Source organism: Panthera leo, chromosome A1 (assembly GCF_018350215.1).
Source record: "Panthera leo isolate Ple1 chromosome A1, P.leo_Ple1_pat1.1, whole genome shotgun sequence".
NCBI classification, from domain to species: Eukaryota; Metazoa; Chordata; class Mammalia; order Carnivora; family Felidae; genus Panthera; species Panthera leo.
This window is the reverse complement of record NC_056679.1, coordinates 156,645,402-156,669,753: the sequence shown is the minus strand read 5'-3', so window position 1 is coordinate 156,669,753 and position 24,352 is coordinate 156,645,402. Positions and strand designations below refer to the sequence as shown.

The following is a 24,352-nucleotide window of genomic DNA, read 5'->3' as shown; positions in this document are numbered from 1 at the left end:
TTTTTTTGTTTTTGTTTTTGTTTTTTTGTTTTTTTGTTTTTGTGTGTGTGTGTGTGTGTGTGTGTGTGTATGTGTGTGTAAGAATCCAGATGTTCAAGTGTCTTCCCTACAGACTTTGATTTAGGGCCGTATGGTAGAGTCCAATCTTCTGTACTTTTGAAACACAATAGGTTATTCTGATGCACTGCTTGGGTAGGGAGGGAGCTATTTTTCTAGACTTATAAATGGAAACACCTGAGTAATTGGAAGAAAACGTTTCCAACCCTAAACCGCGCAGCATCCAAACCAAATTATTCCAAAGTTAGATGCTTGTGTCATCTTAGATGTTTTGTGTGGTTCAAAAGTACTTCCTAAATGCATGAATCAAAAATCTCAACTATTTTAGCAACAACAACAAAAATCAATAGCAAAACAAAACAAGGAAACAAAAAAATGTGACTGTACTTGCTTTTTGGGCAAAGAACATAGGAGGTTACTGAGTCTTGGGAAGATAGAATCTCTGGTCACATTTTCACTATAATAACTGCCATTTCTTGAGCACCATGCGAGGCACAAGGCCTACTTTATCTCATGTAATCCTCAAAATACCTGACAAATGACTTTCCTCATCCCCATTACATAGGTGAGTGAGACTTAGAGAGATTTAGGGTTTCCTATGTCCACCCAGTAATTATGCAACATAACTTGTATTTTCTACTAAAGATGACTAATTGCAATGGCCCCCGTTAGGTTTTCTTTTTTCTTTGCGTTACAATGTCAGTCCTACGATTTTGAGTTTAATTATTCTTGTATAGTGAAACGGTTATTTTGAAGCTGCCTGAGTATGAAAATGAGTCATGGACATATTTTCTTCATAGAATCTTAGATCCTGGGTCACATTACGTGATCTGGGTCCTGTTCCATATCCTATTCCCATTATGCATCTTTATTCAAAGGCCACTCTCTCTGATTGTTCTCTGAAACATCTTATAAATAGCAGTTCCCATCACTCCCATACCCTGAGATATTTTTCCCCATGGCACTTATCACTACCTGTCATGCATTCGTTTATTATCTGCAGCTCCCCTAAATGTAAGCCCCAAGAAATCAGAAACTTTGTTCTGTTCACTGCTGTATTTCCAGTGCCTAGAACAATACTTGGCACATTGTAGATGCTAAACAAATATTTCTCACGTAACTGAATGAATAAAGATATGAATCATTTGAACTGGCAATTGAAAACTCCACTGAAGTCATAATTACCTTTGGGCATTCCAGTCATTTGAGCTAACAAATTCCCATTTGTGGGAGCTGAGCTTTCTGTTACTGATTTCCAAGAACATTTTAGCTGGTGTACTCCCTGATGCAATTTTTCAGGGGAGGCAATTAAATCAAGATGCTAAATAAATTCATTTATTAGAATAAAACATTTTTTGTTCTAAACTCACGTGAGAATGAAGAGAGATGTTATGGAAACCAAGCAACTTTTATCTAATGTTATCTAAGGTTTCCACCTCTCCCAGGAGATGTGTGAAGGCAAGTATCCCATCTAACCTGTTCACATGTGAATTCACAGTGCTTCCCTCACAGTGGGTACCCAACTCGTATTTGCTAAATTTAAATGTGTTCTATTCTGAACAGAGTATCTTGCACAACTGAATCTGAATCCGACCTCTTCAAAGCCCCGAGTTTTGGGGGGAAGTGACATAAACTTTATAAGCTTTGGATTCCTTATCTGAAAAATGGAAACAACAATACCCTGTTCACTGAGTTCTATACAACATAAATTTCAGAATCTCCATAATATGTTTAACAGATAACAGTGCCTAATGGATAGTAAATATTGAATAAACATTAATCAGTGTTCACTGTGCTTGTTGTTATTGCAGTGGGAGTACCTTTTCTTTTCTTTTTTTTTTTTAAGTTTATTTATTTATTGGAGGGGGCAGGGATAGAGAGAGAGGGAGAGAGAAAATCCCAAGCAGACTCCATGTTCAGCACAGAGCCCGACATGGGGCTCAGTCTCACGACCCTCAGATCACTACCATGAGATCACAACCTGAGCTGATATCAAGAGTTGGACACTTAACTGACTGAGCCATCCAGGTGCCCCAACAGTGGGAGTATCTTTTCCTGTTTTATCTCTTCTCTATGTTCTGTATTTCTGAAACTTTCCCTAAAGCAATGCTCCTTCTGACAGGTAGTTTATAGAGCTTGGAACCAAGTCGCAAAGCTAATAATTTCATTAATGAATGGATTCTAGTTTTTACATTCTTTCCCATGGTTATGCATTTACCAATGAATAGGAGGAAACTAAAGTAAGCACCTAGCATTAGGACTGGAGGAAAAACTTTCACCACGAGAGTTAAGAAAGTTCAAATGTTGAATCACCCATTTGGACTGTCTCCTCTAGCCAGTTCACTGGATTCACAGCTCTCCACTTCACATGTATGTGTGTACCCCAGATGTTGTTTGACTATCACTATAGTCCCTAAGAGTTTTAGCTTTAGGGTGATACAATTAGAAGAGATTGCATAAGAGAAATTTGTTTAATTTTGAGTATAAATTTTATGTTGTAAAATACAGTATTTGTAGCCACTTGCAAACAGTGAGGTGTCCGTTGCCTGAGACGTGGCAGTGTATTCATGTGATATGCCACTGGGTACATGACTAGATCTCAGAGGTGTAATTGATCAAGGAGAATGTCTATTATAGGAGCACTGTGCTTTCTATAACAAATGTACTCCTGAAAGGTTGTATGTAAATCAAATGACTGTGAATTGAATAATTTAGAAGGCATTAGGGGAACTTATCACTTAAGTAAATCCCCTTATGACTTCAAACTTAAGAGTCCTTTTATAATGCAAAGTATTTATCTTTTTATTTAAATATCAATTTTTTTACATATTAAGTTTTTTTTTAAATCAAAGGCTGTTAATACTGGAGAAAAATCAAGGATGCAGGCTGCTGTACATATTGTTCCCTCTGCTTCAAGTTTTCTAACTACTGAGCCCAGTTGTGCTAAATTCTCTCAGCCTAATGGATTCTCACATCCTGGAGAGTTCCATGGCCTGGTTGATCCTTTCAAGAGCTGGCTTACTTGTCCATGCTCATTTACTGCAATGTGCAATACAAAGATTTTCTGTTTGAAAAGATCCAGAAGCACAGCTCCAAACTTCATCTACTAGCATCTTTCTTCCATCTTAAAAGATTTCCCTGATCTCTATTGTTATTTTTTTTCAAATGCTGTTCTTTTCTTTACAATACTTATCAAAAGTTGGAATTACATATCACCTGTGCACTTCCTTGTTTAACATCTGTCTCCTTTACTAAACTGTAAGCATTGATGATGTCAGCTTTGCTCACCCCTGTTTATGCCTAGCATATTGTCTGGTACCTAATAAATACTTAATCAATATTGACTGAGGAAAGAATGAGTAGCAAAACTAATGAATGGATGGAAGTTAGCCAACTCCCATTTTCTTGGAGTCTTTCGAAAATGGCCCTAATTGATCTAGCTCTGAGCTGTCTCTTCAGCCTTCTTCTTTCCACTCTCCATATTTCTCACTCTGCTTCAACCACACTGACTTCTTGATGGCCATTGCGTGTGTTGGTCATTTGCTGTTTCTTCTGCCTGGGAATGATCTTCCCAAACCGGCCTAATCCTTCTCGTCATTCTGATCTCTACATGACACACTTCCTGCACGAGGCCTTCCTGGACTCCCTATCTAAAATAGCAGCTTCCAACACACCCCCTTAGACTTTTGTGCCACAGTGCTCATCACTGAAGTGTATTTATCTATTTGGGTTTGTATACACTGTCTCAGCTCTTAAATGCAGGGTCCAAGAGATCAGGGACAATACTTTTTTATTTATCATAGTATGAATAAGAACCATAAAAGGCACAAAGAAGATACTGGATAAATAAATAGAAACACATTCTCTTTTCCTTTCTGATTGTTGTTGGTAGTTACATTAATATTGTTTCCTAGTCTTCCTTGTGATGATAAAAACTAAATTTGACTTAACCTTAATATGACTTTACAAAATTTTTTAATAACAACACTTCAATTTTAACTTATTTGTATATTTCAAAAGACATTGTCCTATAATATCACAGAATTTATCTACAGTGACCTGAAAAACACGAAGGAATTAGAATCATATACTCATCACCAAGAGCCCACTATGGAAGACATATTTGTTGAATTTCATACTCACTTATTTTTCCTTCCAGTAATGCTAATATCCCTTCTATAATATGGGGAAAATATTCTAAGCCTGGGTTCCTCAGATTTTTGATGATTTACTGTATTTTACTTGATTTTGTTATTCATCTTCCTTAAAGTTCTATTTGATATAAATAACAATTTCAAGTAAAAATGCAATTTCCTTTGAATATTTTGTGAGACCCTAACATTTCAAACAAAGAAAATTTTTTTGAAGTTTATTTATTTATTTTGAGAGAGACTGAGCACTAGCTGGGTAGGGGCAGAGAGAGAGAGAGAGTGAGAGCGAGAGAAAGGGAATCCAAAGCAAGTTCTATAGAGTCAGTGCAAAGCCTAATGTGGAGCTCAAACTCACAAAACCGTAATATTGTGGCCTGAACTGAAATCGAGTCAGACGCTTAATCAACTGAGCCACCAAGGTGCCCCTCAAACAAAGAAATTTGTAAAAATATTAGGAAGTTTCACTGTTTTTGATGACATAGACAACCAATATTTTATAGTCAAGGTATTTTCATTTAAAGCTATATTGTAATTATTTCTAATAATGCTTTGTCTCTTTGGCTTCTCAGGTATTTGACTATGATTTTGGACTACAGGATGACTTTATGGGCTCAGCCTTTCTGGATCTCACACAACTGGAGTTAAACAGGTAACTTTTGAGCCACTGTTATATCACTGCCTCTTGTTGTGAAGCTGGGCCTGTATAAATGGAGTGACAGCTGATCTGGGTTCTAGACACTCTTCTCTCGTTTATTGTTGTGAGCCATAATGCTAGCCAGCCTTTTTCAAATACATCTTTTTTATCTACCCAGTGGAAATAATAGCATCTTCCTTGATTATCTTATTCAACAACAGTTATTTGGAAGAAAAAGTCTAGGACACCTGATCTGTCCCCCAGCACTGTACTAAGCACCAGCAATCTAGAGATAAAAGACAAATTCCTTACTTCCATGTTGCTGATATGGTTGTAGTGGGACATAAAGTAGATTATGCATGTAAATAGAAATGACTAGTTTAAGAATCAGGCTACCATACAGGAAATAAAACATGTGCTTTGCCTCAAAAACAGCTACTCTCTTATCACCTGAGCCCAAGGACAGTCTAATTTTGCCATCACTGGTGATCCTAGGTTACCAAGGAGTGCCTCAAACATGAAGAAAGATTAGTTGTATTTCCTCAGTCACATTAGTTTATTATTGCTTGACTAGTTGTAAAGCTATAGAATTATTACTAGTATTAGTCATACCTGGCACCTAATTATGGGCTTATATTTTTTTTAAATGCACTTCAACTGGAAGCTAAGAATTGATTAATACTACAGAAGGAAAAAAATACGTTTTAAAAGGGTCAAGCAGTACTGGGATAGGTTGCAAAGGAAGCTGTGAGATCTTCTTTGATGGTTTTAAGGTGTTTCATGTGATTATGTACGTGATGTGGCAGGAGCAGTGGAAAACAGGGGAGCAGAGAAATGGGCCAGATCGCTACTTTATATTTTAAATGCAAATTAAACAGAAATAGTAGAACCCCCTTATGTATCATAGTCAGCTAAGCTTGAGCACACTGGCAGCTTATTGGTCTTCCAAAAGCCATTTTTGCCATGGACTGGACCAAAGAGCAGACTTTTCTGGACTTCCTGCATGTCCTCTATTCTAGTCAAGAGCTTAGCGCAGGCTGACCTAATGATAGAATGTGGGTGATTGCCGGCCTCCCACTCACCACAGTGGAAGGAAGTTTCCTACATAGTGTTGTTGTTGTTGTTGTTGTTGTTGTTAAGTTTATTTATTTATTTTGAGAGAGAGAGCCCACATGCAAGAGTGAGTGGGGGAGGGGCAGAGAGAGGTAGGGAGAGAGAATCCTAAGCAGGCTCCATGCTGTCAACACAGAGCCTGTGACAGGGACTCTATCTTACGAACTGACATCATGACCTTAGCGGAAATCAAGAGGCAGATACTTAACGAAGCTCCCCAGGCGCCCCATCCAAGATAGTGTTTTATGTCATCCGTTACCATGAAGACTGAGCTCCAGCTCAATGGGCTGTGGTGTTCTATAAAGGCCACAACTATTTTCTGTATAGATTTCTGCTAAAGGATATGCAAACCGCTGCATTTAATCACAGAGCATAAATCTCTCTTTTTCCCTATTAAAGATAAATCATTGATGAAAAATAACCTTAAATGGAAAAATATGGGATGATTAAGAAAATAAAAAGACATTTATCCAAGCATTTGGTGTTTATTTTGCCACTCTACTTATTTTATGTATTTAATCATTCCTTCCTCCCAAAACTATGTAAACACCAAATTACTACTTTTTAAAACCACATGATGGTGTATGCCATTACATTCTGTGTATAAATCAATAGTCCCTAGGTGTAGATAAATGGATAATAATACTAGCCATATAAATACTTATGCTATCTGTAATGCATTAAAGTTTTACTTTGAGAGAAAATCATCATCATCATCATCATCATCAAGCAATTGAAAATGTTCTTAAATCTTTATCATGTAATCATTATAAAAATATAGTAAGTTTTCTTTTAATTTTATATGTACTCACTATAGGAAAATGAACCAAATCAAATTGTAACTCCATATAAAAACATGTATCTATGTATAGTATTTACATACATTCTATAATGCTTAACATGAATTTGTTAAAATGAAAGGAACAAGTTGTTGCTGTCAAACCACGGTGATTAGTTGTAACTAAATTGATATTGGATCCATTTGTATCACGACTGTTATAACATGTATATTATCAATCTAATTTTTCATGTTTCAGTTAAAACCTCTGACACTGGGGAGCACCTGGGTGGCTCAGCCAGTTAAGTATTTGACTCGTGATCTCAGGGTTGTGAGTTTAAGCCCCGTGTTGAACTCCATGCTGGGCATGAAGCCTACTTAAAAACAAACAAACAAAAAAAACCTCTGGCATTGGAAAACAGTTCATCTTTTTCATAACATTATTCCTTGACTTTAAGCATCATGTAAAAGTTTCCTAGTATTATAATACCTTAGCCTTAAAATGTATCTTTGGTTCGGGCGCCTGGGTGGTTCAGTTGGTTAGGCGACTGACTTCAGCTCAGGTCATGACCTCACAGTGAGTTTGAGACCCAAGTCGGGCTATGTGCTGACAGCTCAGAGCCTGGAGCCTGCTTCAGATTCTGTGTCTCCCCTCTCTCTACCCCTCCCCTGCTCACTGTCTGTCTCTCTGTCTCTCAATAATAAATAAATGTTAAAAAAACTTTTTTTTAAAAGTATCTTTGGTTCTCAATCCTGGTTGTATGGGAAAATCACTTAGAGAGCTTCATAAACAATATAAATTTCCAGACCCAACCTTGATCTATAGAACCAGGGTCATCATGGGTAGAATTCAGGAATATATACTTTTTTAAAGCTTCCCAGTGGATTCTTATATGCAGCCAGGATTGAAAATTTTTATTTGGACCAGCTTTCCCCATCAAGCCCTCTCCCCAGTACTAGATTCCAACTGTAGCATTTACTAATTATTAAGCTCCCTAAAGATAATGATATTATCACTGATCTTAACCTCTGGTTTTACCCAAGATTTACCACAGTGTGTGGTATTTCATATGTGTTTAATATATGTTTTGTGAATGAAATGAATAAGTGACTGAGCAAGTAAGGGAACGTTCCTAATTTGCCAACATTTAAAGATTCAGGTTTTGTGTCAAATATTCCACAGTCCCTTAGGTTTATTGGGGGTGGAGGGGCATGAACTCCTATTTGTTCAACAAATGAACCAAATCAAAATATATATCAAACATATATGTATATATATAGTATATGCATATACACTGTAATGCTTAACATACATTTGTTAAAATTGAAATATATGTTTAATTGAGATATGGAAATAAGATATTAGCTACACATTGTCAGTTCAATGTGTGGTTGGCATTATTTTCTAAAATTATTTTGGGTAATACCGAGTAATTCATAATCTCTTCTTCAGACATACTTAATTCTAAAGCCTTCTAAGTATTCACCAACTTGACCAAGTAGTGGTTTCCTTGTGTTTCTGAATCTAAAAATTGTTTAGGCATAGGTTTAAACAGACAAAAAAATATAGTAGCATTATTTTAAACAATGGACTCTGTTAAAAATAATTACACAATAAGGAAATATGTCTATGATGCATATAAGGCAAGTTATGTATTATCTTTTCCTCTTTTACCACTCATCTCTTTATTCTAAATCATGTAGTGGTCTGTAAATGACCCTCATTTACTTGTTGGACTCAAATTTATAGAAAATATCTGGCTTTCTGTGTGTTTAGAGATTATAAAGAAGGCACTTGTACATTTCTCTATACTTTTATAGTTTCTTAGCTTTCTAGAACCACAGAAAGGACTGAGACTTACACAGTGAATCCAAGTACACCCAGTTGGTCCACAATTTATTGGATAAGAGTGCATTAATGATGTTTTAATAACAATAGAAATTGGACCAGGAAAGTAAAAGAAAACAAAATTTATTTTCTTCTTAAAAATAATAAATTGTCAATATAAAATATATTTTTGGCTTATATATTTAATGATGGTTTACAATCTTAATATTGTATATCATAGGCCCACAGATGTGACCCTCACACTGAAAGATCCTCATTATCCTGACCACTACCTTGGAATCATTTTGCTGTCCGTCATCCTTACCCCTAAAGAAGGAGAACACAGGGATGTGGTAAGTTCCCCCACAGCCTAGGAGGAGTGCTTTCTTGTTATCACTTGGTGGAATGTCATGAGCCTTCTTTGAATCCAGGGGTGATAATAAAAAGAAGCAGCATATGAAAATCTGGCCTGTTCTTTGTTTCTGTAAGTATCCTGGGTATCGCTAGTCCCTGTGTATTATATCTTTTGAATTCAAATTTCCTGTTCTGTGCTCCAGATCAGAACCTCTTGTGGTAAATAAGGGACACGTTTGCATCTGTTATTATAATTTCATTTCCCAATTTCAGACATGTTATATTGTAGACAAATGGTAGTATTCATTCAGGGAATACATTTGCTACTGAACTGAGTATTTGGAATTCCGTACCGAGGTATCCAGACCCTGATGTTTTGACTGTATTGTCATGCGTACCATCACAAAGAAAATGAGGTGAAATTATAATAGAGTTTTTGCTTTCTGGTATTTGTTTGCTGAATGATAAGTGAATACTCTTCATCTTCTTGATGGGTTTCCATATAGCTGTTACCCATTTTCCAGCACTGGCTGTCTGTACTTCCTTGCACACCATGCTGCAGTGAGAAACTTACAAGGGAGACAGAGGAGCCAATTACTCCAGCATGTTGAAGTGACATTAAAAAATACCAGGTGTGACCTGCATCAGTATGCTGGCCAATGCACTTTCTGCCACAGTTTACCGGAGAGTCCTCATTAGATTCAATGTGCTTTCATGTACCGGGAGCTGCTCTCACAAGTTTTGATTATAACACATTTTAGGAGTAGATATAACTATTTGGGCAAGTACACATACCCTCCTTTAGCAATGTATGTATTGCTGTCTTCAAATAATGCATGATTCAAGTTGGTTTATGTTGTCTGCTGGAAAGGTATTCTTGACATTTTTTCAGGAGACTATAGATTAAAATAGTGAATCCCAACTTCAAATTTGGAAGTGTTTTAAACTCATTGGAAAACTCACCCTTTTCAACAAGTATTTTGCTCTACCCTTTTAAAAAATTAAACAGTGAGCACACATTTTCATACGCTGTGTTTGCTAAGTATGATTTAAGTATCCATACTTAATTCAGTGAGAAGTACATTTCTCTTTCCAACAAGGACTACCAGATACCTACTGTGAGAAGTTAACACAGTAAAAAAAAAAAGTGTGTAAGTGTGCATATGCACAGGCCCATGTGTACAAAAGGAAGGGTAGGTGAGGACTTTTTTTTTTTTAACAGAGAATATTTAGAAATAGAAACCCATCATTGTAGAAATCGCCAATTCAGAATACCTTATTTCACCTAGTGGAAGCCAAGGAGTATATCCTAGCTGGCTAATCCATACACAGGAATAAATTGTAAGTGTTTATTTATTGCCTTATTCAAATAATGCTAGTACTGACCAAACCTACTATAAGCCAGGTCCTATGCTAAACCCATAGGATACTATAGAACTTATATCCAGTAGAGAACTCAGGGATCAAATCATTAGTGAAGGAAATTTAAAATGACAACTGTATTGAGTGCCACGAAAGAGAGGTGCATGTTGCTGTTAAGAGGGAATGTAGTAGAATTTGTTCTAGTTAAGGTAGCAGGAATTCTCTAAGGAAGCCAAATGAGACCTGAGGTCTGAAGTGTGAATAGGAGATAATAAAGCAAAAACCAGGAAGAGAGAAGATATTTCAAGCAGAAGGAAACAGCACATGCAAAGGCCCTATGCTGCACTCCAGTAATTGAAAAAGTACTGGAGCTCAGAAAAGATGTACGCAGAGGAGAGTGTGGGAGATCATGGTGCATGACAACAGCGGACAGGAGATGCCCAGACCATGTAAGGACTGTTGGCCATGTTAAGGTTTGTGGTGATTCTCCAAGAGTCTATGAATAGGAAGTGGCATAATCATATTTGCTTTTTGAAAATAGCTGTGTGGCTGCATTGTGGAAAACATATGGAAGAATGAGAACGGATACTTGGAGACCAAATAGGACTAATTATTTCATAAATCCTGGGGGAAGATGATGGAGGTTTGGATTAGCATTATCAGAGATAGAGATGGAAAGAAATCAGCAAGTTTACTGGTGAGAGGTAAAATCAACAAAATTTAGTGATAGAATATTCTTGTTTGGGGTTCTTTGTTATTTTAATGAGGAACAGCGCTTCATAAATGAAAATACCTAAGTGCCTGAGGTCATATATATCCCAAATTATTCGACTGGCAATATTATTGGAAGTTAGAATGATATAGTGGCTGGTTTAGTTATTTGGGTGATTTGATGATAGAGTGTCTGCTGAATTTTTGCATAAAAGGAATATTTATTAAGTGCTCAAACATCAAACTGACGGTTTGAGAGATCAAGCTAGTACCAAGAGACCTTATGGTGAAGCTGCTGAATTGCTCTAAACTGCACAGAAATGAGTGTCAGCACAGGCAAAATGGTCCCAACATTATTTTTTCTTTAACATTTCTTGTAAAAATCTTCCAGTCTCCATAGCTGCTCAAATTTATTATTTCAGTTCAATGTCCATTTAGACAAATATCATTTAAAGGTATTACAGTGCCTGATTATTGATCATCAATGATTTATCACACATGAATGGGAAGAGAACAGGTGGGTTACATGAAGCAGTTGCTCTTCAAAAATCTGGTATGATTCATCTTTTCTTCCTTTTCCATTTTCCTCATTGTACCTTTCCAGCCCCATTCACCCTTAACACAAAGAGCCTTTCCTGAAATCTTTGTGCCATTTTCTTGATTCAAATCCCTGCCTTTTGCTACTCCAGCTTTTTGAAAGAAATCCTTTACTGCCAAGTATTGTTCATGCACTGCCTTACTTCATGCCCTTGCCTTCAGAGTTCCAAATAGCACTGAATTCATTCTGCTGTGGCCAGTGAAAAATGAGGTCTTCTCCCCTCCCATACTAACATTGACTTTCACCTGAGAATCAAGTAGCTTAGCTAGGGCGCAGTGCCTCAGGAAAGCACAACCTGTTGCAGCCTGTATCAGAGCCAGCTTCTGGCTGGTGACCACACTGACCTCAGTCATACCTGAGGAATGGAGACAAGGGTGTCATTATCCAGGTGTCAGGTTGACTGCACTTGCTCTTCCTTGTGGGTGTGATTAACAGCTGGGAGCATGGGGGTGGTTGCAGAGAAGCCAGGTGACCTTAGGGGGAGGGAAGGAAGTATGAAACATCTCCTACAGGTAATTCTGGTGGCATCCCCAGTATCCTGGCTAGTCTGATGTCCTAGATTTGAATCAGGGTTTCTAAGCATGTGCTTACAGGATGAAAATTTCTAACAAAGACATAAATTTGCTTCTGTTTACTTGCTTGTTTTGGTCTATATAACAATTGTATAGCTATTTTATTAAGATCTCTAAAACTGTTAAGCAACACTAATATGAGATTTTGAAACTCTGAACAAGGACCATTTGTTGGCTGGGCAGGGATCAAAAAACATTTATTGACTCTATAAGCATTGTGCCAGGTTCTATAATGTCTTCTTTATTCTTCTTCTAAGTGTTCAGTGACATGTGTTTATTTCTCTAATTAAATGGAAACTCCTGATGAGGGACTTTAAAGCTCTCCAATGAGCACCATATGTTCTGCCACTGGTAACCTCTGTCCCAGCCATACAAACTCTGGCAGATCTCACCTTCTCTCGAGTCCAGGCTTTCTTCACTGTCATTTGCCCTACCTAAATTACTTCCCATCAACTCCATTCTCTATCCTATCACTTCTGGTTAAAAAAAAAAAAAGTATATATAAATTATTGCTTCTGATGATCTTTTTTTTTGACGACTGCATTCAAAACCTAGTCCAGCTTTCTGTACCTAGTGGCTGTTCAATGAGTTGCAGATGAAATTCTATGAGGATTTGAAGGGATACTTCAAAGGTCCAGGGAAAGGTATTTTAAGATTTTTTTTTTCTTACTTCAGTATTTAAATCCCTGAGATTGTCACAAACGGTATTAAATAATTAATTTCCTTTTGCGTTCTTAAAATTAGTACATTAATGATAATCTGCTTAAAATCAGTCTGTGTTGCTCTATGAAGATATTAATAACAATGCATTAGAAGCATGTCACTGTATTTTTCTTTTTGTCACATGTCTAGTATTACTCCAATATATTTTCCTGGAATATAATTGAAGTTTTTTAGTTAAAAACAATCATGGATCCAATGTATCTTCAACTTGAATTTTTGTATGCTTGAAATATATATTATATTGCTTCAGTGAAAATGCTATTGTGAAATTTACAAATTATCCAGGAACAAATCTTATTTAGAAAAATTCAAACTCAAAATATAGCATACCAGAAATCAGTTACTAAATGCCTCACAGTTCCATATAATATCTAGCATAATATATAGGGAAGGAATAGAGGATGATTTTTGCATTGATCCTCACACAGCAAAATTTTAAGAGTTCTGTTCTCTTTGATTATTAGCACAGAAATCATCTATTTTAAGCTTTTGGGATTTAAGATTTTAGTCTAAGAATTCCATATTTATTCTTATGCCTATATTTATAAAACTTTGCTAAATATTTTATATGTGTTAAAATAGAGAATGGAAGACAGGAGTTTTCAAGAGCCATTAACAAATAAGGTCTAACAATCAAATAGGAAGTAGAACATTAATGTTAAGAAAATGCTATCAAAAGTAGGAATAAATTAAGTGTAAACACAGAGTACTTAGCATCAAAAAGTGCCAAAGTTTCTAAATCAGTTATCTTGCAAGTTTTTTATACACTGTTAATACTGACACTACATTCCATGAATAATGCAGTTGGGATGATTTCTCCTTGTGTGGATTGCCAGTTCTGGAAATCAGTAAAACTGAAGAATGAGTTGAAAATCCTACCAGCCTACTGAATCTACTAAAGCCTCCAAAACATGCGGTGTCTAATTACAGCAATTTGAGGAGTATAGTATGAGTAATAGCAAAAGTATTTCAAAATTGCTTATATTAAAATCTTGTCCATTGAGTTCATCATTGAGTCTTTTAAAAAAAATATCAGATGTGAACAGATTTATATACATTTTTTTTTAAGTTTCCAGCATTGTGTGTATGAGAAACCAAAATCTTCGTGGGGGGCAGGGGCATGCTGATGAATTGCATGATACAACTGTCATTTCTGTTTCGAATGCATGTCTTGTTTTTGAGCCTACGAAAGTCTGTAGCGCATACATGTGTGTCCTGTATATGGTATTTTGGTCTGATAGTGTGTTTGAGTTCTTTCTGGCTCTTTTTCTAGCAGAGTTCAATCCACAGCTTTCTTCATTGGAGAATTTGTGAAATAAAAGTGAGTGAATTTGTGTTACACACTCCTAGACCTACAAATTGCTTGGCTAAAGCTAAAAAATAGAAGATTATAAGAAACATATGAATTGACTCTTTGGTGAATTGAAATTTTTTTTTCATGATGGTTTATTTTGCTAATTTTTCTGAATTATTTTCATAGCTAACATTTTTTTAAAAACACTTATAAAAATTTAATGTTTTATAAGATGTATACACTATATTGTCTAGCTATTCTGTGATAATTTTTTTTGTATCTATGGTAACCATGTAATTGCCTGAAAAATATCACTACAACAAAAAATAAAAGCAAAAAATGGATTGAGATTGTAGAATCTCATAAAAACATAATCAGTTCTGCAGCTCTATCACAGGCCATATTTTTATGTTACTTAATTCTTTCACTGGCTTCAAAGAAAGTTGAGATGTTAATGAAGAATTTTGATCATCCTATAATAATATTAGATAATGATGCATTCAAAAACAAAATTCATATGTTTCTCAGCTTAAGATCATAGAGCAAAAAATAAATCTTATTTTTCTATAATTTGCTTTATCTCCTATCTTTAACATTCCCCAATCTTTCTTCTCTAACATGTCTCATAGTTTAATAGTATGTTTGTTAAATTCACTTTTTTAAAACTTTTCTCCTGTTTTCAGCTTTACTGAATCTAGCTTAACCCAAATATCTAAAAAGAAAAAGAAACTTAAGAGTAGGATGCTTAAACACATTGTTTATCCAGTTGGCTTGGCTCAAGAAGCAGAAATTTTGTTCTAAAATCCAGGGACCATTTTATTTCACCATACACCAAAATAAACTCAAAATGGATTAAAATATAAATATGAGACCTGAAACCATAAAAATCCTTGAAGAGGGCATAGGCAGTAATGGCTCTGATGTCCGCCGTAGCAACATTTTTCTAGATATGTCTCCCAAGCCAAGGGAAATAAAAGCAAAAATAAGCCACTGGGTCTACATCAAAATAAAAAGTTTCTGCACAGCAAAAGAAACAATAAAACTAAAGACAGTCTATGGAATGAGAGAAGATATTTGAAAATGACATATCCTATAAAGGGCTAGTATCCAAAATATGTAAAGAACTCAACACCCAAAAAGGAAATAATCCAATTAAAAAATGGGCAGGAGACATGAACAGACATTTCTCCAAAGAAGACATACAGATGGCCAACAGACACACGGAAAGATGCTAACATCACTCATCATCAGGGAAATACAAATCAAAACTATAATGAGATATCACCTCACACCTGTAAGAATGGCTAAAATCAAAAACACAAGAAACAAGCATTGGTGAGGATATGCAGAAAAAGGAAGTCTCTTGCACTGTTGGGAACTACATGGAAAACAGTTTTGAGGTTCCTGAAAAAGTTAAAAATAGAACTACCCTATGATCCAGTAATCATGTTGCTGGATATTTACCCAAAAAATACAAAAGCACTAATTCAAAGGGATACGTGAACCCCTTGTTTACAGCAGCCTTATTTACAATAGCCAAATTATGGAAGCAGCCCAAGTGTCCATTGATTGATGAATGGATAAAGAAGATATTGTATATATATGCACAATGGAATATTACTCAGCCATAAAAAAGAATGAAATCTTGCCATTTGTAACAACACAGTTAGGGCTACAGAGTATAATGCTGAGCAAAATTAGTCAGTCAGAGAAAGGTAAATACCACACGACCTCACTCACATGGGAAATTTAAGAAACAACACAAATGAGCAAAGAAAGAGAGAGAGAGAGAAAGAAACCAAGAAACACTCTTAACTGTAGAGAACAAACTGATAGTTACCAGAGGGGAGGTGGGTAGGGGATGGATGAAATAAAGAATGGGGATTAAAGAGTACACTTATCATGATGAATTAATTAATTAATAATTTTAAAAATCTAGGCACATTTTGGGGGTCACTGGATCTAATAATAGAATTCTAGAAACCAAATCAGGAAAATAATGAATTTGTTCCCACAACTGCCAAATATTGCATATTTATACTTTGGGAAATCGTTAACTTTTTGTTTGTATCAGTGTCCCAGTCTGAAAAACGATACCTTGCAGTCTATTTGTAAAGCCAATTTTGAGAGACAGAAAAAATACAAACCCTATAGTTTGCTTTACATCATGAGGATTTATTTTATGCCGTGGCTCTGAGTCAAGGGATGTGGTTTCGAGCAGCAGTAGTAAATCTGTGTAATACTGAGTAGTGTTGCCTTGAGATTCAATTCTTCCTCCTGTTCTTAGCTCCTTTTTCACAGTATACCATTTCTTACAGAATGGAATTTTAGGAGATCCTTAGAAACTAGGTGATGATAATAAATGGCCATGAGTTACAAGATTTTGCTTATTTATTTATTTATCTTAATTATTCTCACTTGATTTGACTGAAAACAGTGTCTCTAGGAATTATCATTCTCTGTTCGCTGAAACTCTGCTTTCTCAGAAAGTTGAAGATTTATTGTCTGACTCCCAGTGGTGGAGGTTTTGTTAATATGGCATGCCACAAAAGTATTTGGTTTCCAATTGCCTTTTAGTGATGATGGAGAAGGTGTGGTGGAGGTGGTGGTGGGAGTGATGATGATGATGATGATGATGATGACAATAACTCACTTAAGATCAGTAACAAACATTTATTACATGGCCACTGTATGGACACCTCCACAACCCAATGGTAGGTTTTGTTGCTTCAAAATAAATTGCACGTTAGTACTTAGAAAACATATAAAATATTTCTATAATAGTATTTGATAATAATGCTTTGCCGTTTCCTGGCTCCATTCAAAATAAAATAGGGAATTATTGTAACCTTAGGAAATCCACTAGTCTTCCATATTTTGGTCAATATTTAACACAGGGGATATATAGGGAAAATATAACCTATAAAAGGACTATCTACAAAGAATAAAAATGAATCCTTATCTTTGACAATTTCATGTTTTTCTCTTTTCCTGTCCTAGAACCTTCACATAATTCTATTGTCTTGGTTTAGGCCAAAGGTTGTCTTCTATATGACTTAATCTTTTATTAAAATTTTCTTTTGTATTTTTGTGATTTATGAGTGGTTTTTGAAATGGTCCTGCTTTATAGTGAATTCTGCTGAAGGAGATACAGTTGTTAAAGGTACCAGTGTGCCTCCTTAATATACAAATATGACAAGCACTTCAAAGGTATATTCTTTCTCCAAATATTCCCTATTCTCCACTTCATAAGCATTAAAGATAATGATAAAGCTAAGAGAGGGTAAAGAGATTAATCAGGAAGTTAATACCACAGTGTTAACTGAGAAAAATTTAAAACTGGGGAGTAAATAAAATATCTTTGGATTTTTATGACTTACTTTATTTAAGAGACCACTGATCTTGGGCACTCATTACAAATTTCCATTAACCTTAAATAAAACTTGTAGCCATAAATACTTCTTACTATGGCACACACAGACAAAAAAAAAAAAAAACTAATTTAAAGGATATGTTATGGCTAAACATTTAGCAGGAAGATCTACTAATGTAGCATTTTTCACATTTGAAAGCATTTTCACATTTGAAAGATTAATTGGAAACAGAGACAATTCTAAGATGCCACCAAAGCAACAGGCTTTTGAACATGTTTGAAGAGACAAGTTACCTGGTCAAGTCAGTACATCCTCAACCTCCAGCACCAAAAGGAACCGTTGCCAATCATGAGATGCAATATTTTTTTTCCCAGCCAATAATAAGATATTTCAAATTTTCCATTCTATTTAAAAAGTACCGTCTCATTTCTTTATACAAAAGAATAAAGCAAATGAACTCTCACCAGAAAGACTGCTTGAATGTTAAAGGTGCTTCTTCTAGCTGTGTGTACGTGATGAAAACAATTTTGTCTTGTATACTGGTTGCTGGAAACTGCTGTTTAAATGTTAAGCTTCCTCTAGAAAACAATTGGCTGCCCTATTCTGTACTTGAGTGATAAGATAATGAAAATGCTTTATTTCATTTACAGACAATGCTAATGAGGAAGAGTTGGAAAAGATCAAGTAAGGTAATGGCTTAGCATGTGATCTTTCAGCTTTTCTTGTTGAGAAGAACTATCAGCTGCATTTCCAAATCTCTCTCATACCTCTTCAAACTGTACTACAGGATTTCATCACCCTTGTTCTTTTTTTCCCATAACTTTAAGTAAATCACGTGATGCTTTTTTTAAGTAACTAGAAATCACACTGATCAATCACATCCACATCATCCTCTTGCTAATGCCTGGTCACTTCTCAGCATCTGGTTTCTGTTGTGTGTGCCACAGGGTCTAGAAAATGTCTTTGCTCCCGATCAGGAATAAAATGATGGGGTTAGGGTAGGGACCACTCCAGAGAGAAGGAAGATCCACGTAACTCACTGTCTTTGTTCACTGAAAACTAAATGTGAGGCTTTCTAAACTCAAAAATTCCTCTTGGCTACATCTGTGGAGCCTGTAATGAGAAGAGTTTTCCATCATTGCCTCTTCTCACTTCGAGAAATAAATGACTCCTGGGAGTGAGAAGAGTTTATGGTTCCTGTAACTTACAAAGTCCTTGCTCTTCTTATAACTTGTAAAGTATCTAAGATACAAACTAAACTCTGTATTTGTTGAGTGGTGGTACCACTCTTGGACACAAATAAATATCAAGATGAAACTGACATTACTCCTTGAAATAAAGGGATTTTATTTCTAAAGATCTTTGTTCAAATTTCCATTTAAAAAGTCAGCACTCATTTTTAAGTGTGAGTAATTTTTTTAGACCCTGGAACATGACAATCTTTTTTTTTTTTTTTCATTCTGATTGAATCATGCTATTACTTAAATTTGTCTTTAATTTTGTCATTTTTATTACTGTGAATTAAGAAAATACATCAAAATGTTTTTGTATTTATGGTAATGTATTAATTTGCTATAACAAGTACTTCTTACTGTACAGTTTCTTCTCAATTCTTATAGTATTCATGACAGAAAGATAACTTGGCTCACAAAAAGGTCAGGGCTACATTAAAAATCACCATTATATTTTAATAAAGTGAAAACCATTTACTCAAGAAAGTTCCTGAATATTTCTGACTTAGTATTCACTGTGTTTTTTATTGACCAAAATAAAGTTTCAAAAAGTCTTAAAGAAATATTTGCACTGTTCATGTTGGTATTACATATTTTTTGTAATTATACTTCAAAATTAGTATTCTGTAAAAACATATATTTTTTGAAAGTTGCGTAATTTGGCTTTCCTTATTCTGTGTCTACATTATGACACAGCTGGGTAAAAACGTTGTAATTCATTAATATATATCAATATTTCCTGTTCCAGATGCAGTTAAGGTGTAATGCTAGAGCAGGATATTATATAGTAGTTAGTATTAATTAGCAAGAATGATGCATTTATTGTAGTATAAAAGAAAGAATAAATATAAAGATTCTTCTTTAAATAATTTATTTAATTTATATTTAAATTTAATTTGAATAATTAAGTAAATATAAATCTGCATCTTTTACTTTGGTCTACAAAAAATTAAAAAAGACTAATAAACATCTATTCAACACTATTGTTACTTCTAAAATTCTGAAAGTTCTAATTTATTATTAATAATTCATTTGTACATTCAGACTGGCTTGTCATTTTTCTGGCTTGCCATTGAAGATACAGAATTCCCTGTGTCTAGCTTTGCATTTATTGGGGTAGTTGGCAGATTATTTTTAGTTCGAATAGTAATATGGCTTTGGGGTTTTTAGCCTAAGGGATTTTCCGTTTTATAAAATTTATTGGGGATATTGAGTGCTGAGTAAAGGAAAATCAGTTCACTCATTTGCTTTTTTTTCTATGAGAACATACTGAACTCCTGTTAATTCATTCAATCATCACTGTCCCCTAAAACATTTGTCATATTCATCCACATTAGTGTTATAAGAACAAGTTGTTAAGTTCAAAATCAAGGGAAAGTTTGTAACTTCATTTACCACACAATCCATGGTCCTTCACACACACTGAAACTGCGTCCCCAGCTCCTTCCTTCAGGAATTAATGGAGGAAGAATGATGTTCAAGCAAATTGTGCTTCCCAGGAAACTAAGGGATAAGTGGCTGTACCATGTAGCTTTATGTATTATCGTGTTACTGTTTTGTGGAAATGTAACCCTTTTCTAATTATTTCAATCTTCTCCTTCAAGACCGCGTGTCTAAGATTTTTTTCCTCTTTTGTTTTTTGTAAAAGGATATAATTTATTTGCCTTACAGTCAAATACAGGTATTTTACCTTTGATACAACTTCGCTCAAAGTCAAAGGTGAATTTTTCATATGAACAGGTCATTTTTTTCTTTGGAATCTTGACTTGTGAGAATGAGGTCTCCTGCTTCTCTGGAGCAGGACTGTTATGTGCAGTCTGTGTGTGGGTACCAACGGTGATTATAAAATCTGAGAATTATGAACTCTCTGGCAAAGACTTAAATACAGTCTGATAATGTTGCTAGACATTCTCTAGTATGGAGTTTTTCTTCCTCTTCTTGTTTGTTTTGTTTTGTTTTGTTTTCAGAAGTGACGTAACCATGGAAAGGGAAAACTAAATTGACATAGTTATGTTTTAAATATGCACATTCCCCCCCCCGCCCCCCGTGTATGCAAGTGTATCAGCTCATAGGGTTTCCTGTTACTTAAATATCGGTTCATCATGTTCATCATCTTGTCAATAATTGATTCTTTCAATGGAAATCATATTATTTGTGGCACTTTTATAATGTGGAATTGTATGTACTATTGAAAATAACTGAATAGCCAACTTGAGGGCAGGGAATTATAATTGCTGTTCAGGACTGACTTCCATATAATTTAGAGTAATTGTGTTACCATCTAACAAGTAGGAAAATAAATACACCTAAACTTGCCTCTGACAAGCAAGAATGATACATGTTGTATTTGAATGGTATGTTAACCAGGAAATAATTATGAATTTCTTCATAGCTCCTCTTCTGGGAATGATAACATCTTTTAAAACTCTCATTCCGGTTTTCTACAAGCATACTTTCCATCTTGCACATTTGTAATCCTGCCTCACACTCAGCTGTTAAAGAAAAATGTTATTTTCAGAAGAAAGGGATCAGTGTCTCCCTAAACTTGGGCAACTGAATAATTATCCTGGTCAACGAGTTATACTTACATGACAAAATGCATTTTGGCAGAAAAATGGTAATGCTTTGAATTATTGCAATATTTTATTCTTTAGAAGAAGCTTATCATTGATAATTTATTCTAAGGTTAAATTATTCAGCAAGAAAATTTCATGAGCTCAGAAGAGAAGATGTATATGTGTTTTGTGAATAAATTTTGTGGGGTCAGACAAAAAATAGAAAAAAATAATGAAATAATTGCCTGTCAGACCGACAATAAGCAGAAATGATTTTACCCTACATTGTGTGTATGTGTGTGTGTGTGTGTATTTTAATGTAGAAGAATTAGTTTATCGATAAGTGTGATAATAAACTTATGTACTTTCAATAAATCGCTTTAATTACACGAGACATAACCATTCTGATAATATAAAGATATACACACTGCAATTCATATTCTCAACAATAACAGTTTAGAAATCTTTTAAGAAGAGATAATCCTTTGAATAATATAATATGGACTTTGTGATCATGTCTCATTAGCATATCTTCTGTTACTTGATGGCTTATTTTTTTAGTAATATATCTTTTTTATAAAGATTTTATTATAATCACTTAGCATAATTTTAATGAACTATAAAACACTTTATTCACTGGTGAATGAAGCAATTTCTAATAAGACTTTTGGCAAGGATATTGTTAATTTAAACTAGAGAACACTTTCCACTCTAAGTCTGCAGGGCGTAGTTAAACCTGACACCTTGGATGACACATTAAAAATGCATCAGTGAAAACCTCTAAGTGCTTTAATTTAAGAAACGTTAGAGAAACAGATTAACACATTTTTAGGTATATCACACAGTCCGACATAGCGGGGGGGAGGGGGGAGTCATTATTTAGCAGTTACTAGGTTCTTTCTCCAAAGACTTCACATCCTGATAATAAATAGATGATTTTTTTAAACCTGCAAAACACACGAGCTTTCTTGGTCTTTGACTCTCTCACCCGTGAGGACCTAAAAGGCTTTTCTTTGGTGTCTCATTTAAAATTATTATGCATAAATTTTTGAAAAAATGAGATGCTTACGTGTTTCCAAAGGAAATACAATGTTCTTTTAAAAGTCCTTACCACTATTTATACTACCAAATCTGTGTTATCTGGGAATGCTATAAAGTCAACCTCATAATTAAGGCTTCTGAGATTCCCAAGTGCAGTGGTGAACAAAAGGCAAATAGCATGGGCATTTCTAATATAAAAGACTATTTTTACCTCGATCAACTGAACTCTCAAAATTTGTAGTAAGTTTATCTAAAATAGAGATATCATAGTGCAGTAAATATTTTATTATCCCACAAATTACATGAAGCCATGGTTAAATTTTATGTAGAGATGATTTTTTTTTCTTGCTGTTTTGACAATATTTTCCCATTGGTATAAAATATCATACATTTTTATATATTGTAATTCATAACTACAGGGATTTGCTGTAACAGTGGCTTTACATTTATTTGACCGCTCTTGTTGAATTTTTAAAATGTTGTGGGTCCTTGAGGGAGCAAAGCTGGATGACTTGGCACAAAGTGAAAGGACAAAAGGTAATCTCAGGCAGAAGACGAATGCCTTGACGCCTGTGCGCTGGCTCTAAAATGTTTAATTGTGGGTCACTGATTGGCATGCACACTGCTAATATGTGTTCCCCAGTGAGCTGACAATTTCCCAAGATCCTCTCCAGACTGACCAAAGGGAGGGAACTAATACAACGTGGCTCCAGGATAATGGAGCTAACTGTTGGTTTGCAAGATTATATGGCCTTTGAATTCAAAGATATATATATGTGTATATATGATGTACATCAGATATATCTAACATATATATGTATACATGTGATATATGTATGTGTGTGTGTATATATATATATGTATATACACACATGTATATATGCATATTAAGTTGAATGTGACTAGGAGGAGATATGTTGGTTTTAAAGTTCCCTAAATATCCTCAATGAAAATAAATCATAATTTTGTGAAGATTCTGCTTTCAAAGCCATGGTTGACAGTAATAGATACACATGCATGCATGTGTGTATACATACACGCTAATGCACAAATTAAAGATTTAAGTTAAAATTTCTAGGAAAATAAAAGACAAAGCAAAGCCAGCCTTCAGTTACAGGGCATGTCCTCTGGGGAGTTGAGATTGTCTGTCTCTCGTCAGAAATATTTAAATGGACAGTTGGAGTTGCAGAGGGAATCATATTGGTGTTTAATGAGTATAAATGGTATGAGCACCTATTTGAGTAACCAAGAAAACAGGAAAATAGAACTTCACTGTAATTTCTACTTACTTCGTGTCCCTGTTTTTAGTTACATAACTATCAATAGACCTATTCAACTTGGTGGGGGCAACCAAGAGCTATAGAGCTTTGATAAACAGTGATTTCAGTCAGACCAGGAAAGGCTACGAAAATTATTTACTTATGGGTTTATCTATTTCTAACCTCTTAAATGCCTAGAGAGTATTGAGAAAAGGAATTGTGCACCTTAAAAATACTCTGTGTAATATGAAGGCTACCTGGGTTGACCTTCACGTTTGAATCTCAGGCTTCCCAATTTCAAATCTGTGGTGAGTTTTTGAGTATTGAAGAATTGCTGAATTATGATAACTACAATATGTTTAAAGGCCTGTACCCATTAAAGCTAATGAAAAATATCACAATTAACAGAAGTTCAAGGCTAATCCTTGTTCATCCAATGACAAAGTCTTTAAAGATTTTTATGATGTATTTAAATAGGAGGCTGAACTAAATACAGCATCATGTTCATTTGTTAGGAAAGAAATCAACTGTCCTTTAGTTTTATTTCTCTGGGGAAAAAACATATCTTCTATATTTTTAAATTTACAATCTTGTTACTTTCTAGGTTCACAGTAGGATTTTGGATCTTTGAAGATAAACTTTCTTAGTGTGTATTGGTGTTTTGGAGGCAAAAACTAGATTTAAATAAGATATTCTCAATGTGTCTAGCTACTTTG

General features: G+C 34.9%; 1 protein-coding gene across 23 annotated transcripts in view; it reads left to right on the top strand.

Annotated features, from left to right (window-relative positions):
• The window catches only part of MCTP1 (multiple C2 and transmembrane domain containing 1), a 529,626-nt gene that overhangs the window by 292,682 nt on the left and 212,592 nt on the right, over window positions 1–24,352 (top strand). For 19 of the 23 annotated variants that reach the window (XM_042943624.1, XM_042943587.1, XM_042943542.1 and 16 more), the window contains 3 exons: window positions 4,778–4,857; window positions 8,803–8,914; window positions 18,200–18,238. In XM_042943624.1, the coding sequence (XP_042799558.1) occupies window positions 4,778–4,857; window positions 8,803–8,914; window positions 18,200–18,238 (231 nt within the window). The remainder of the gene's footprint in view (window positions 1–4,777; window positions 4,858–8,802; window positions 8,915–18,199; window positions 18,239–24,352) is intronic. The other 4 variants (XM_042943593.1, XM_042943612.1, XM_042943560.1 and 1 more) reach the window with 1 other exon arrangement.